General features: G+C 42.0%; 1 protein-coding gene across 1 annotated transcript in view; it reads right to left on the reverse strand.

Moving 5' to 3' along the window:
- MDGA2 (MAM domain containing glycosylphosphatidylinositol anchor 2) overlaps positions 1–15,703 on the reverse strand; it is a 253,219-nt gene that overhangs the window by 216,992 nt on the left and 20,524 nt on the right. Inside the window, 1 exon segment of the mRNA XM_037393857.1 lies at positions 6,638–6,817. Coding sequence (XP_037249754.1) covers positions 6,638–6,817 — 180 coding nt within the window.

Consider the following 15,703-nt stretch of genomic DNA (forward strand, 5'->3'; position numbering starts at 1 on the left):
CTTCAAAGTCCTGATGCTTCCCGATGATGTTCACAGCTATCCCGGGGCAAATGCTCTAGTTGTCAACAACACAAACTTCCTTGTGGCAAAAGAGGCAACAGACAGCAAAAAACAGCTGCAGCCACACACCATGAGACCCATCAGAGAAGCCGAAACCATCCAATAACCAATAAAAAAATGAAATGAGAGATTTGAACCTGGAAACGAAAGAGTTAGGGAAATCTCACAGGTGGTAAGCAGAGATCTAAGACAACTACGACTCCACAAATACGCATGCACACCAGCAGGTATTTGGGAGGAACTACCTGAGGGGGCTACAGGAACCTTCCCCCTCCTACTGCACTTGGGTTACACAGGGCAGTGGAATTAGTCCAGGGCATATTCCCACCACAGGAGAAACCGAGTGCTGCAAATAAGCTGCATCAGTTGCCGCAATGTTATTGCGGTGGAAAAGCAGCCAAAATCCAGCGCACACGGAAGTGGTTGATGGTGGACGGACTCCACTTATTTCATGTGAACAGAAATACCCTGTGCTGGATCTAACTAATCTTGTGTAAAGGGACAGATTCTGGAAAGAGAGCTGCAAGCAAAGATTTATGTGAATCTCACAACAAAAGAAATGGTCATTTCCCCCAAACCCCCAGACCAACCTTTTAGTCCTGGAATTACAGATTTTCACAACAAGCAATGCTTTCTGCATAATGCATGTCTCTCTTCTACCATGCGATAAAAGCTTAACCTATCTGTGCACTATATCTGTTTGATTGTTTGATAAACATTTTTCGTCTTGACTACCAAATGGATTTCAGAATTTTTTAAATGTAAACCTCACCTTTTACTCCACCTTCTTTTACTCAAGCTGTGCCGCCTGCCCTTGTGTCCAAAAGAATACATGAAGCAAAAGGAATACAAAAATACATCTTCAGTGAAGCAATCAGTACTTCTTTTAATTTAAAATCTGGTAAATTGTGTTGCAGCACTACCAAAACCAGCTGGCCGCAACAAGGCTCTTACCATCCCATACCAAGTTAACTTCAATAACTAGTTCCCGCACCTTGCCCCGGCACAGTCACCAGTGCCCCACAAGGTTTCAAGAGTTCATCTACTGTCTGTGCTGTTTCTTCATCCTTTTCGAAAGGCCAGACCCTCTACTTCTTGCCTCTGCCGCATCTGGCTTTATCCTTCTTTAGACGCCTATCCCAGCCATCCTCTCCTCATCCAGGCCCCCTTCTTCTCCCCCCAGGATCTCTCCTACATCTGGGGCACTCTCCCTTCATCCAGTCCATCTCTTTCTTACCCCTTAGAGCTATTTAACTCCTTAGCAGGAACCAGCCACAGCTGCACCTTATCCACATCAGCCAACCCACCGCCCCTGAAGCCAGCCCACAGCTGTATATTATCAATGTTAATTAACCTGCCTTCATTCCGCTATAATTCCTCTACAAATTGTCCTTCAGAAATAAGCAGAAAAGTTTTCTTGTAGGAGCTCTGCTTCTTTGAATAAAAATAATTTATACCATAAGTTTCCTTCCTTATAAAAGGAGAAAGTGTCCTCCATAAGTCAAGCAAAAATTTTCCTAGGAGTCAAGTACAAAAGCTTTTTCTTCAAAGAGGGAAGATGAGATGTACTTTAAAGAGATACTTCCAGAAAAAGAAGAAAAAGAGTTCAAGTCTAGGATGAATACAGCTTGGATATATGAAGCAGTTTCTTCTCCTGGTAGCTCAATGAGAATGGAAACCTCCCTCCTGAGAATACACCGCCAAGGGGACCGAGTGCGTTTGTTTTAATCTGATGTGAGAAACCAGGCTCTTCAGCCAGAGCTGGGAGAGCAAAAGCCTATTTTCTTAGACACTTAAAGTAAGGACAGAAAGTTGTCTTCTAAAGAAGAGATTGTTCCTTGCCTATTTAGCACAGCCCCATTCCCCCAGACAGCAAAAAGGAGATCTTCCTGGAAAAAACTAGCAAAGAAAATCAAGAAGATGTGTCGTGAAGTGTTGGAAGGAGACTCTGTGCCTGCCCAGGAACAGGCACGGACTCCTCTCTCTTTCCAGGGGTAGCTATAGATGAAGGGAGAACTTTGGCAACACTAAACCACCCTTCCCGCACCCACCCCCCCCACCCTCCGCCTTCACCTTTGTAACATTCAAGTATTTTGACACCAGACCAAAAGGGACTGCTCGTTTTCCAAGGTTTGACTTAGATATGCGTATGTTAAAGGAACAGAAGAGGTTGCAGCCTAGTTTATCATAATCCATGACAGCTTTAACTACAAGTAGGTATGGTACCGCCACCCGCGGAAATGCCAGCAAAACTCCCTTTCCTCCACGGGGCACCACTAAAACCAGTGTCACGACTAAATGGAACTTGATGGGAGTGCTGCACTGAAGGGCTTTCCTTGAGCTCTCAGAGATTTAGTCATCTAGCAGGCTAATGTCAAACAAGACCAGCCCATGAGAACACACAGTTACAGATCTGACTGTAGGCAGTTCTTTGTGAAGCACTTTTTTCCCTTCAGTCCGGCAGAGGATTTACACCCCTGGCTATTTTTGAAATAATTGCATGAGTTTAGTTTAACTCCTTAACTGTGCTCCTCAGCCACGAAAGTAGTTATAAACTGTTTGGAGGTTTAACTTCTTAGAGCAGAAAAAGATACTACGCCCTCAAGCAACGTGTAATTGGGATAACAGCCAGATAGTTTTTACAAAGTGGTTAATCATAATTACAGGGTACATGAAAATGATACCAAGTAAACCTTTAGGCCTGTATTGAACTTGCAGAGATCAAGGAATAAAACACATCTATCTGTGAACACTAATATTATTTACTTCCAAATACCGAATGAAGGTTCCATCTGGACCCTGCTATGCAATGTGTCAACTGAGACCCTGCCCCCACTCCTTGCAGATTGTCCCAAACAGAGACAGGGATGGAGATATTCATAGGAGCGCAGTTCACTCTCTACTTTCCCAACCACATCTTGGGCAAGACCCAAACTACAGCTATAACCTGCTCCAGGAGGACCTGCCTTAGTAGGGGGTTGGAGTAGGTAGTCTCCTGAGGTCCCTTCTAACCCCAGCCTCTCTGGGATTCTGGGATTCTATCAGGCCAAGCACAAGCACAGGTGTCCTACCACAGCCAGGTTTCTGTAAATGCTCTGCAGCTACCCAAGAGCTTTACTTTAGATCTTCTTTACAGAAGACACATCAAGAGCCTCTTGAACACCTCGGAGCATGCAGTCAGAAGACTTGGTCAGAGTCATCTGAGATCATGAGTAACTGATAATGGTATTCTGAGACTTCCTTAACAGACAAGCCGCCTGGCACGTGCAGCAACACGCAAAACATGTGGCAAATTCTGATGGAGCCTTCCTGCAAAAACAAAACTAAAAGCATTTTTCCAGACTGCAGTCCATAAAAATAATGTAACCACCCCTTCTCCTCTCACACAGCCCAACACTCTGGCTCATTCACCACTTATATCTGTACAATTAATTACTGCAGTAGCAGCAAATGTGGGTCCAAGTGCTGCTGAACGCCAGAGCTAACTGGAAAATGAAAAACAGGAAATTACGGGAGACTGAGCCTTCACATCCAAATGTTGATATCGCAAGTTCCCAACCAGCCAGCAAGTCAATAATGGAGATGAATGAGGAAACAAAGATCTTCTGTGGATATTTTTTGAGCAATGCATTTTCAAACTACACAGATATAGTGCCTTTTCAGATTTTAAATTAGAGGCTGAAGACTTAAATTAGCCCTTAGGAAGCATTCCTGATCCAAAACTAATGTGGAACACAACTTTAATACTGTTTTCTCTCTTTAGCTGTACAAGCCAAGATGCTTCCAATGTCATTTTTTTCAGCTACACAGTTTTTAAGAAATACAAACATTTTACTTGTTTTGTTAAACTCTTTTGGGGCTTTCATTGAAAAATTAAAAACCTTTCTTGCTTTAATGATGAAGTTTTGCTTTCGAAAAGGAGCATCATCTGGTTTCCACAGGGTTGTTTTTGACAGTTACCTAAATCTGAAAATAAACTGTCTTTCTCTATGTAATTTTACTAAATATGTGTTCACTAATAAAACCACCCATTTTGAATAGAAAATGTTGGCTATGTATTTGTGATCCTTATGGCTCGTTTGGGGGTCTCTGAGCAAAGGTGTCTCATGGGCAATTCAGGAAAACACACCCATCCCGACACTCCTGGTCAGTACTGGCCAGAGCTCTTGACATGGCACACACAACATGCGATCTATAAAGTAAATACCCAACAAAGAGAAAATCAACCCAGAAAATTTCAACTAAGAGAAGACAAAAGTATTTTAAGCTACTTGGAAATGTTGACATGAACATTTCAATTTCCAATACTTTGATTTCTTATGAGCTTTTCTGTAGTGTACAGGGCTTTTTTTCTATCTTTTTCACAGCTAGATCCAATCTTCACTGGCACCTTAAGCTTCCTGCAGCAATACTGTGTGTCTGCAAATATTTGGCCATTAACAGAAGAAAATACCCAGTGAAATATGAGTCTGCATACAAAGGCAAATCACCTAGGATTTGATCATAGCTGGGACCTTAAGTTTGTCATGTTTCAGAAATACATCACCTGTATTTGAGGTATATTAGCAATCAGCATATGATGTAAAAACCAAAATTAAAGATCATCTGTATTTGAGGTATATTAACAAGCAGCATGTGATGTAAAAAACAAAATTAAACCTGTAATAAATCCAAGACAGCAAATCCAAAACCACATATTAATGGCTAAACAAAATATGCTACAAGAAAAAGCCATATTCCAGGAGGAAGTCTGAATGAAATTCAAGAAAAATACAGATCTCAAAACCCAATCTCTCTCAGCCTTTCCTGTTCAGACCACGTAGTATTCCAGTCATGAGACTGCTTTTCCTGCCAACATCAGTTTCACAGCCATGCTTAAGATTAAGAAGTAAGGAGAATTTAACACATGGGTGCTGGGCTAAGAGAGAAATGCCTTAACGGCATCCAAAAGAAGAGGCTTAAATGTTTGCTCTTGGGGTTTGTATTGAACAACTACAGAGGGCTGAACGACGTGCCTTCAGCAGCCATGTGTGCGTGGAGGGCTCAGAGGGGCAGCAGTGCCGAGACCACAGCCGGCACCGCTGAGTGCTGCCTGGACCAGGCATCCTGCGCGCTCCTCACCACAAACCTCGCGCCAGCCCCGTGACAAGGAATGCTGTGCGTGGTGTGCTTGTGTTCAGTTGTTGCAGTTGCCTGTTCACTTATTTGACTCCAACAAGATAATGAGCAGTCACTTCCTAATTCAGTTATTGTTCATAAAGGATTGAGAAATTTGGCACTGGTATGTTATAGCTTGTTAAGCACTAGGCTAAATGCACACTAGGTAAGAAAATCCCCCCAAAGGCAGTTGCCCCCCTCCATCAATCAATCCCATAACTAATCCACAACAACGTTTCACCACTTGGGTCTCTAAATTAACATAGATCCTGAGATACATCTGACAGAGAGAGGGCACTTTTGAGGAAACACAAGCCCAATGCCTGTGTAGTCATAGGACTTGAGAGACTAAAGGGTTAACTTCAGGCTCTAGTTATTCGTTTAACTATTTATGTGGCATGTACACATATCTGTTTACACGATACTACTCGCATTAGAAGAGTCTCCAAATGTACATTGCAAAGACTTTCTCTCTTTGGAGTATTTCAGACAGATTTTGAACAGTTTTTCTTCATCTGAAGTGTACACAAACCCACAGTTGTTTGAGGCATTCCGGTCTTCTCACTTGCCAGCAGCTGAGTCCAGTCACACAATTTACAGACTCAGACGCAAAGGTTACCACTAAACCTACAGCAATCAACTACCTGGTACAAGCGAGAGCCACACTTTGTCTGACCAGCCCACTCACTGACACTGCAGTCTGTGCAAGTCAGACTGGGCTTTATTAATTTTTATTATTATTATTCCATTTTGTGCATTTATTGCAGTATGATGTTTTCAATTGTTTCCTCTTATTCTGTTGGCTTTGGTAGCCAAATCCATCGTAATCCCAATACTTAGTATTTTTCACTGGCCAACATTTCAAGTGCAGCTTTTCAAACTGGTTCACAGGAAGATGAAGAGATTGACATTACAAAAAAACCCCAACAACAACAAAAACACACACCACCACCGAAACAAAAAGCAGAAAAACCCAAACCAAGACAAAAAACTGTTCCACAGCAATTAAAGCAGAATAGCAAATAACATCTGTATTTGCTCCCATCTCAGTTTCGAGGGCAAATGCAACCAAATGCACAAGAGATTAAAGGCTGTGTGAGGTACCAGACCTTCACCCTGTGGAAGCTGCAGACAAATCTTCCTCTGATATCTAAGAATGCTGAGTCGTACCTGAGCTTCATCTTTCTTACAGAAGCATTGTGATTTTGTTTAAAGGTATCTCCATATGTGAGCAGCCCCATCTGACTTCCCTGGAAGCAGCCACAGGTCTTTTGACCATAAATACTCCCAAAAGAAACAGAATCCACCCTACAGTGCTGCTTAAAACCGGAACTCACAAAGACCCGGTCACTTCTTTGTAACGCCAGATATTATAAGATAATAAAAAACATAGCAAGAACTTCCCAAGCAGTTTACTTACAGTACACATCCACTCTTATAGACTTTATGGCTGGCGAACCCAAGCCGTTCTCAGCCTTGCAGTAGTAGCGTCCTCCTTGGTGCCGCTGAATGTTGGATATCCTCAGAGTTTCATTGAAGACACTTGAATCTTGAAATCTGTCAGAGGCACTTCCTGCTGTTTTGGTCCACCTGATCTGAGCAAGCACCAAAAAAGATTGTTACTTTAAGTCTGTAAAAGTCAGCAAAGTCCAGATCTCTTCACAAAATCGAGAACCGCATGTGCGGCAGTCAGGATTTTGTGTTGGAGGACTCGTGGAACTTCTCCAGCAAACTGAATAGCTCACGCTTTCACCCAAACACTTCACCCAAGAGCCCCTGAATAGTAATCTTGTATTTATCACCCTCTCTTAGAAATAACTGATTACTTTTCATGGAAACACTCTATAAAAAATCAATGCCACTAGCAGAGACACAGAGAACAACTCTATGCCACCATCAGTGACACACAACTGGAACGGCTGCAGAACAATTCCCTGTGAACAGCGACAAGCAGAGCTCACCAGAAAAGGTGGCTGTACTTGGGCACCAAACGTGGGTAGTTTTCACTGAAATCGTATTCATGAAAGATGAGGGCACATTGGAAAGCACCTTCAAAACAACTGATGGATTATCTTTTAGTACAATCCAATTTTAAGGAATCAAACGATCAGTTGCTTGGAACTGCAACAAACTTCTTGCATGTATTTATTCAAATAGGTGGTTTGCTTTTTTAAATGTCATTCATAGCATTTACAGATTTCTTTACTCTGGTAATTATTTTCCAAAAGTGAAGACTTTTTAAAGAGAATATTTTAATTGCAAAGCCATAAAAATGCCAGTAACAGCCCACTACAACCAAGAGGTGCACAGAGGTGGATATGCCCATTGCTAACCCCAAAGCTTGATGACCCCAGTCCTTGCCTGCATGACTCAGTGGGCTAAGCTGTCTCATCAAATGCACCAGACCTCCAGAGACTCCCCAGCTACCTCCTCCTCTTTCATTTCACACTAATTCAATGACCAGGACAAGCAACATTCAGTTCCAGACCAAAACAGCTTTTTTAAATAGTACATTTTTCTTGCCTATAGAGGCCACAAGTGGGATGCTTGCATGAACAGGCGTTTATATTTCTTCTGAAGCTTCCAAAGCTGTCTCTTCTCAACCCTATCCACTAATTCTATGCCAGTATGAAGACCAACAATTCTGTAGTCACTGATAAAATGAGATTGACACAAGACAAGATAATAAATATTTGGCTCCTAGTTCCCAAGCTACAGTCTCCAAAGATTGTCCAAAAGTAGTGAGTACAGCCATGATTTAAAGAACGGCATTTACACACTGATCCATTGGGATCTGCTAGGCAGGCTGTCTACAAGCAGCCTTGAGCTGGACCAGACGTCGCATCCTTGGCAGCGCAGGCAGTGCATGCCTGCCACCGGTAGCAAGTGCCCATCTCTGTGCCCACTGGGCACGCTGTGCTTCCAGCCCTCTCCCATGTGAATGAAGGTCCCATGGCTGAGCCACGTGGCCCTTGGTGGGCACCGAGGTGGCCGTGTCACCTTGGCTGGAGGGAGATCATTCCCCCAGGGTGCAGAGACAATTGAGTTCCACCACTCTCAGTCCTGACCCAGGACCAGGTTCTGGATCCTAGTCACCTGCCGAAAAGCACAAGGTGGTCAGGGGTCAGTCTTCCTCTCATCGGGAACTCCACCTGGAGAGGACGGATCTTCTACAAAAGGCTCTTAACTGAAAAACTCATGACCAGCTGTAACACATGTAAATTCTCTCCCCTTGAAATAAGAGCAGGCGTGGGCTTCAGAGGCTGAAATTACAGCAAACAATTCCTCAAAAAAACTTTTCATTATCTTCCTGGCTTGTTAAATTCATAAGCCCGACTGGCTTTGCCCTCTTGCTCGGTGACCTGCATAACTCTCACATGGTTGTGCTGCTCTGGGATAAAGCAAATATGCCTGAACTCCACATCTACAACATTTGGTCTGCATGTGAGAGAGACGCTATTAGCACTGCTATATTTACCAGTCTCAATCTGTCTGTACTTCTATTCTAAACTCTTGGCTTCGGGGCTTTTTAAATCATCCATATAAATGTGCTGCAGGATAATTTTGGAACACACACTCAGCTTCTGCATGCTGCAGAATACAATTTCATCATATATATATATATATATATATATATATAAGCGGTATCTTAAATACATTTAAAGTATTTTAAAACCGTTTCTAAGATGTTCGTTAAATCTCTTGTGTGTTTTATTTCCTTTATGTAATCAGAATTGTAAAAACAGCTTGATTTTTAACTGGAAAAAAATTAATATTATGACTTCTCTTTCCCTCCCCTTCCTCTCTCACAGAAAGTTTCCAGTGGAAGGCAGTCTGCCCTATCAAAAGAACATTTACCTTAAATAATGTGTTAGAAGTATTATCAGCATCTATGGAACTGGTAATGTTACATAACTTACACAGCTTTTTTTTGATACTGTCAGAGATTTATCATTTTTATCAATGCAAAAGCCTTCCACCTCCACTACATCTTAACATTGATGTATTGATCTCTTTATTATAAGGAATTTTAACAGGATGCTGTTTTCCCATTAACAAAAGTAGAGATTTCAGCTTTAAAAAATTGATGTATACAGGTATGTTTTAGAGGAATAGGGAGCAATTTATTTAAATTAACTAATTTTGTACTTTATATAGAGACCCCTGAAGAATAAAAGGAATACCTCAACTCGATTCTCTCTTAAAAGATATCCTCCAGGAATGTCCTCTGCTTTAACTTCAGTTCATTATTTACCTTAGCTTTACCTCAACATACACACAAAAGCACGCTGATCAATATTGCATTGTGATTTATTGAATGCACTGTGAAGAAAGATGACTCTCAAACCCCACGCTAACGCAGCAATCAAAAACTGGGCATAGGAAAGCCAGGTGTCTGAGACCAAACACCCCTTCAGAGAGGTCCTCAGTGGTTTCACTCACTGCAAGCTGCAGTTCATGCTTTGGGGTGACATCCAACGACTTTTAAAAGACTGAAACCACCAAATCAATCCTCAGAGGTGGAGCACCTCACGGCTCGAGTGTCCAAGCCCCCATCACTGCTTAACACTGTGACCTTCAGAGCAGATGCTGCCACAGCACTGACATTGTCCCATTTTCAAAGTGAGGACCAGTGGCAAAGGGGGACTGTGGGCTTGTGGGACATTGTGGCAGGTATCAGCCACAAATCCCAAAGCATCATCCACGATTCTTTACGGCAGAGGATTCAGAAAGCCTCTAGATGACTAGCTTAAAGAAAAAAAAGGAGAAAAGAAAAAAAATGCATTGGATTCTACATTCACACAGTTCAGATAGAGTATTTTCAAATAACTTGGCACAAAACAATGGCTCACCCAGATGCACTTTATTGGTGTTTGCAATTCATAATCTGCTCCTGTTTGAAATCTCACAGTTCCTAGTGCAGAAGCAGCACTGTGTGCTCTGTGTGTCTACTCAGATAGCGTGGATAGCATGAGAAGTAAATAAATACTGTTCCACCAAGAACTCAAAGCCATTCTTGCTTGTAATGCATTTTTAATTAAAAAGTGACGTCTGCACATCATGGCATACACAAATTGGACTAATAAATGTTAATCCATTATGCAGATACTCACTTGCTAGTTTCTAAGGATGCAATTTCCCAGATTACTCACTGTTACTCGAATGCACGCTTGGGAATCCCACCCATGCATTGTCATTGCTCTGCCATATGACTATGGTCTTCATTTACAAATTTATATTTTTTTTCCTTTCCTTTTCTTTCTTTCTTGCAAAACATGCAGGAGTGAAAAAAAATTATTTATGAACAATTCAATTAAAAATTTTTCAACTTTTACAAATTAGGAAATTATGACCCATCTTGCCCTATCACGACAGATGTACTTGTGTGACTTGTATATGCCCATAAGTTCCCGAACCATCAATATCTTTGACAGTGTATTATTGGCTTAAGCACATGTCCTAAGAGGCACAGTCATATTTCACCCTACAGCTTCAGTTTTCTCAGTGAGCTTTCCTGCAACTTCAGTAGGAGTTGTAGACTTTACATTTTAAAAAACCACAGATTAAAATAACAATCTCTGGGAATATTTTGCCTAACTTTTTTCAGCTTCAACAAAGTAATCATGCCCAAAAAATAAGCAGCAGAATAAGTAAAATATTTAATTCTGACATTACAAAAATGAAACACTTCTGTTTTACATACTGTCTTCATCAAAAACAATAAATATTAAAATAACTTTACTCTGAAAACATTTTCCTTGGTTCAAAACAGCAACCACCACCAACCACCCCCCAGAATAACCCAAAAAAAACCAATTTTGCAATGGTAACTTTTCTTTTTCCCATGGAAATGGTGGAAAACGAGGTTTTGAGAATCTTTTTCTTATACACAACACCAAAATCTGCCTAACGGAGCAACTGTAAGTAAATACATTCCTTAAAACACAGTCGGTGCTCGCATTGGGGGTTGGTATTGCATCCCGCTGCCACTGACTGCAGTCACTGCCTTCTGACATCAGTAAGGAAACATGGATGAGGAGAACCTCCCGATCACTGTTATAATCCCCAGATCCCTGCCTCAGATTAAAGTCCTCCTTTGTATGCAAACAGAGCCTTTGGAAAAAGCCATCTTAAACATACCCACCACCTCTCCTCCAAAAAAAGGGAAAAAAACCCCTTAATTTATTTTTCCATTATTATTTTTGTTCTTAGGAGAGCAATGACTGGGGCAGCAGCTACTGAAGGCAAGAAGCCCTTGCCACCTTCACAATCAACACCAAGAACACAGTACACAGCAGACGGTTTTTTTGGGGCCATGAAAGCGAAAGTGATTTCTGCTCCTTTAGTTAAGGAAACTACCTGGAGCAGTTTTGAACATAAGCATCCTCCCTGACCTCCTACTTCTCTACAGTGGGGACATCACCACGCTGCAGACCTCAGTGCCCTGTGCGGTGTACCCAAGCTCGTCTGAAATGGGGCAGCCCAGGGTCTACCACAGCCCTGTAGAGAGTGTCATATGCTGCTCTGTTGGACAATGAACAAAACAACAAAAAAAAAAATACTCTATAGAACACACACAAAAAGAAACTAAGAAAACTCCAGGAGAGTGCACTGGATCCAAGTTTGCATTGCCTGACTCCAGGGGAGGCCATTCGTACCTACGTGCGATAAGACAAGTGGAACATGCTTTGACCCCAAACCGCCTTTTTTTTCAGTGAGCTCCCCCTTCTCTTCCTGCAAGTCACACAGCCCAATGACAGCAGGGCAGATGTAAACCACCACTGCAGGAGTGGCAGGGAGGGATTTTGTTCCAGACGTATACAGGCCCAGGTTCACAGTGGAGAGCAAGTAATTCACCTCCAAGGTTTCTGCACAGAACTGCTCAACACCCTTGGCACAAATCATAGAATGGTTTGGGTTGGAAGAGACCATAAAGACCACCTATTTCCCACCTCCCTGCCATGGGCAGAGCCCCCTCCCCCCCCCAGCCCAGGCTGCTCCCAGCCCCATCCAGCCTGGCCTTGGGCACTGCCAGGGATGGGGCACCCACAGCTGCTCTGGGCAGCCTGGGCCAGCGCCTTGCCACCCTCATGGGGAACAATTTCTTCCTAATATCTCATCTACATCTCCCCTCTTTCAGTTTAAAGCCATTCCTCCTTGTCCTGTCATTCCATGCCCTTGTAAAAAGTCCCTCCCCAGCTTCCCTGTCATTCCCTTTAGGTACTGGACCATCACCAGCTGGATTGAACAGCTCCTTGTCTGAACAGGTGCCCTCTCACTTGTGCCCAGACAAACACTTCTCCAGGGCCTTTTGATGACTCAAGGGACAGTCAAATCAAAGGTACACCTCCAAGGATTTCTAAATATTCTTGCCTCGGTCACCTAAAACAAGTCACAGCTATTCCTGCAATCATGCCCACAAGCCAGGAGATACAGCATGAGCACACCACCTTGCACTTACTTTTGCAAGGACATGTTTACTCAAGGAAATCTTGCACACTTTCACCAGGTCATTATCACCATACATGAAAGGAAAGCATACACATGTCTAAATTATGGGATTAGCTACCCCTGTACCTAAATGAAACGGGAGGGGGATGCTGTATTTTGATTTTTAGCAAACCAGAGGCAGCATGATGCAGCATGCCCGGTGAGAGAAAGGTTACAAAACGTTTGTCGTTACTGGAATAGATAGTGCTACAGGCTCTGAATATGCAACAGTGGTATGAAAAAATTCTCTTCCTATTTATTTCACATGATCATGTCTGAAATACTGGGCTTGAAACTGGCTTCAGGTAAAAGTATTGTTCATTGTTCAAAACTTCTTACGTGGAATATTAGAGTGGCAAAACAGCCATCTCGAAGCCAGCCCTGCTTACTGTGAAAAAATGATGACTCTCTATCTTGGGCAGGGCAAGAAAGTTCTCATCAGTGTGAAACCAAATGCAGGACTGGAGAGTCTTTGGTTTCCAAATGTACTTCTTAAAGTTTGCAATAGCTAGGATGCATGCACCTCGGAAGACTGGGTTTCATTGCTCCACACTTGGACCGCTCAAACTTCACAGAAACACAAGAAAGAAAACAGCACCGTCCCCAGGCCAGGCGTGCAACTGATGCTGTCTGCCTTCATGGGACGACTTGTGTGCTTATGTTTACACAAGCAGTAATGCTTCAACAGGCTGGCATGCAAAAGCACAATTTATTACTCATCTAACTAAAAGCAGTCTATGACAGTAACTGTTAGCATGCAGGACATGATCAGCTCTGATGCAGTGCCAGAGATCACAGAGAAATTGTTACTTTCCAGCTTGATTGCTTTAACACATAGGAAAAAAAAAAAGACTTCTTTTATTCTCCAGCAGAGGAAAAACTGTGGTTATTAATTACAGAGAAAATCAGCATTAAAACCACACAGTTTAAGCAATTAAGTTCTACAGAAGAACTTTGTTCATAGTACACTTTAGCTCAAAACATAGCAGTCACAGAGCGCTGTGGCTGGAGTCTATGGATGAAAACCGTAATCTTGTGCCTCCAAAATGGTTTTGCTGCAATAAATGAAAGGGTCAAGAAGAGTAACCGAAGACTTCAGCATCTGATAATGTGATAAAAACTATATCTAAGCTGGCTATTCCTTCATCTCTGAACTTCCTGCACTTCTGCAAGACAGATGATTTATACCTAACCCCAAGTTACCCAATGGTACCCAAACCCCACCGTAGCACCTTTGGGGTAATGTAGTACCCCAAAGGCAGGAGGTTTGTATGAACTGACACCCTATGCACACATATGACACATCTCATGGCTACTCTGAGCAAAACACAGCTCCTCCAAACAGCACAGCACAGCACAGCACATCCAGCTCCTTGTGTCAGGCAACTTTTATAGCAATCATGTGAAACATCATCGTATCCCCCCATCACCTCAGGCCAATCAACCTGCATGCCATGTACAACATGACACGTTGATCACGTACTGCCGCTAAAGAAAACAGCAGGCCTGAATTCCAGTTTTAGGTCTGAAGACAGAAATCAGGTTATTATGTAGCAATAGGGTACATACACCTTAAGCAGTCCAAATTTGTTTTAATTCCTATTAGCACTAATAGAAATCTCCCAGATGTGAATGAACAGAATAGCCACCCAAAAAAAGACCAAAGATGGCAACAAATCTAAGTCCTACACGTGCCACAAACTCCTTCTCAGAGCTGGCACTGATTTTTACATACATATATATATATATATATTGATTTATATATACATGCTGCAAAGGTATTTGTGGAACTTTGGCACACCACAGCTCAGCACCCATGGAGCTGATGGAGCAGCATCCATCCCAGGCGTGCCACCAGGCAGCCGGCACAGGGATGGGGTAGTCCAGACCTGCACAGAATCACAGAACCCACCAGCATGGTGGAGTCTGGTAAGGGAAGGGTGTGCTTTAGGTAAGGACATGCCCCCCAAAAAATATATACTTTTTGTTGTTGTTGTTGTTGTTTTGGTCTTTCATGTTATTTGTCCATTTGACTTTCAGAGAGGTTTTCCTCAACAAAAATTGTGTTTTTAAAAACAATTTCTCTGGTGCTACAATTTCAAGGCAGCAAGGTCACTTCACTGTTCTCAAATTTAGAAGGCTCATGTCTCAGTTGTTCCACCCAGAAACATACGTGTCATCATCAAAACTCTTGAAAATTAGGTGCCACGCTGGTCTAAGACATATGAACACCAAAAAATAAGAATTTGGCTTTCAAAGCGCAGAGGAACAATTTCTTACAGTCAGAGTCTGAAACCCTAAAGATTAGGTGGATGTAGGTGAAGAAATTTTTAGTGATCACTGAACAATTTAAGAGGAAATTAATGAATGGATCCTGAAGACAGGAATATTGCAGTCATTAGGTAAATTGGTAAAACAATTTTTCTTTAGATCTTCCTTACAGCACCTTGCTTAGTTGAATTAGTCTGTGTTTCTTTACGAAGAGGTAGTGTCTGGGGAAACATCGATACGTACTTTCTCAAAACATCTTTGAGTAACCTGTTAAATGATTAATTGCAGCAATTTATTCTAGTTTGACTATAATGTTTTTCCTTATGACTTTAAGATGTGTTTCACTGCTGCAAAAATTAGCACTTTTATACTGAATAATCAATACACATTTTACTATAAATATCTCACTGAAGGATGAAGTTTTTTTCATTCTGCATGGCAGGAAAATACCTTCCCCAGCATTAACTGGGAAGGACTGAGTTCAATGAATTTCACGAAGCCTTGTTTCTACTGAGTTCAGTATCATTTTCAAATTGTCAATAGCTATAGTACTTCAAAGGTCTTGCACCGTTATACTTTCCTGATGGGAAATTTTTTACTGTCCAACAACTAAATTATTCAAGGAGTTTCAGGAAACAATCCAACATTTGTGAATGTTGTATTTTTATTATTCTCTCAGCTTTTTTTAGGCAGCAGCATTAATTTGCTTCAAAACGAAATACAA

This window comes from Falco rusticolus, chromosome 7 (assembly GCF_015220075.1).
Source record: "Falco rusticolus isolate bFalRus1 chromosome 7, bFalRus1.pri, whole genome shotgun sequence".
NCBI lineage: Eukaryota > Metazoa > Chordata > Aves > Falconiformes > Falconidae > Falco > Falco rusticolus.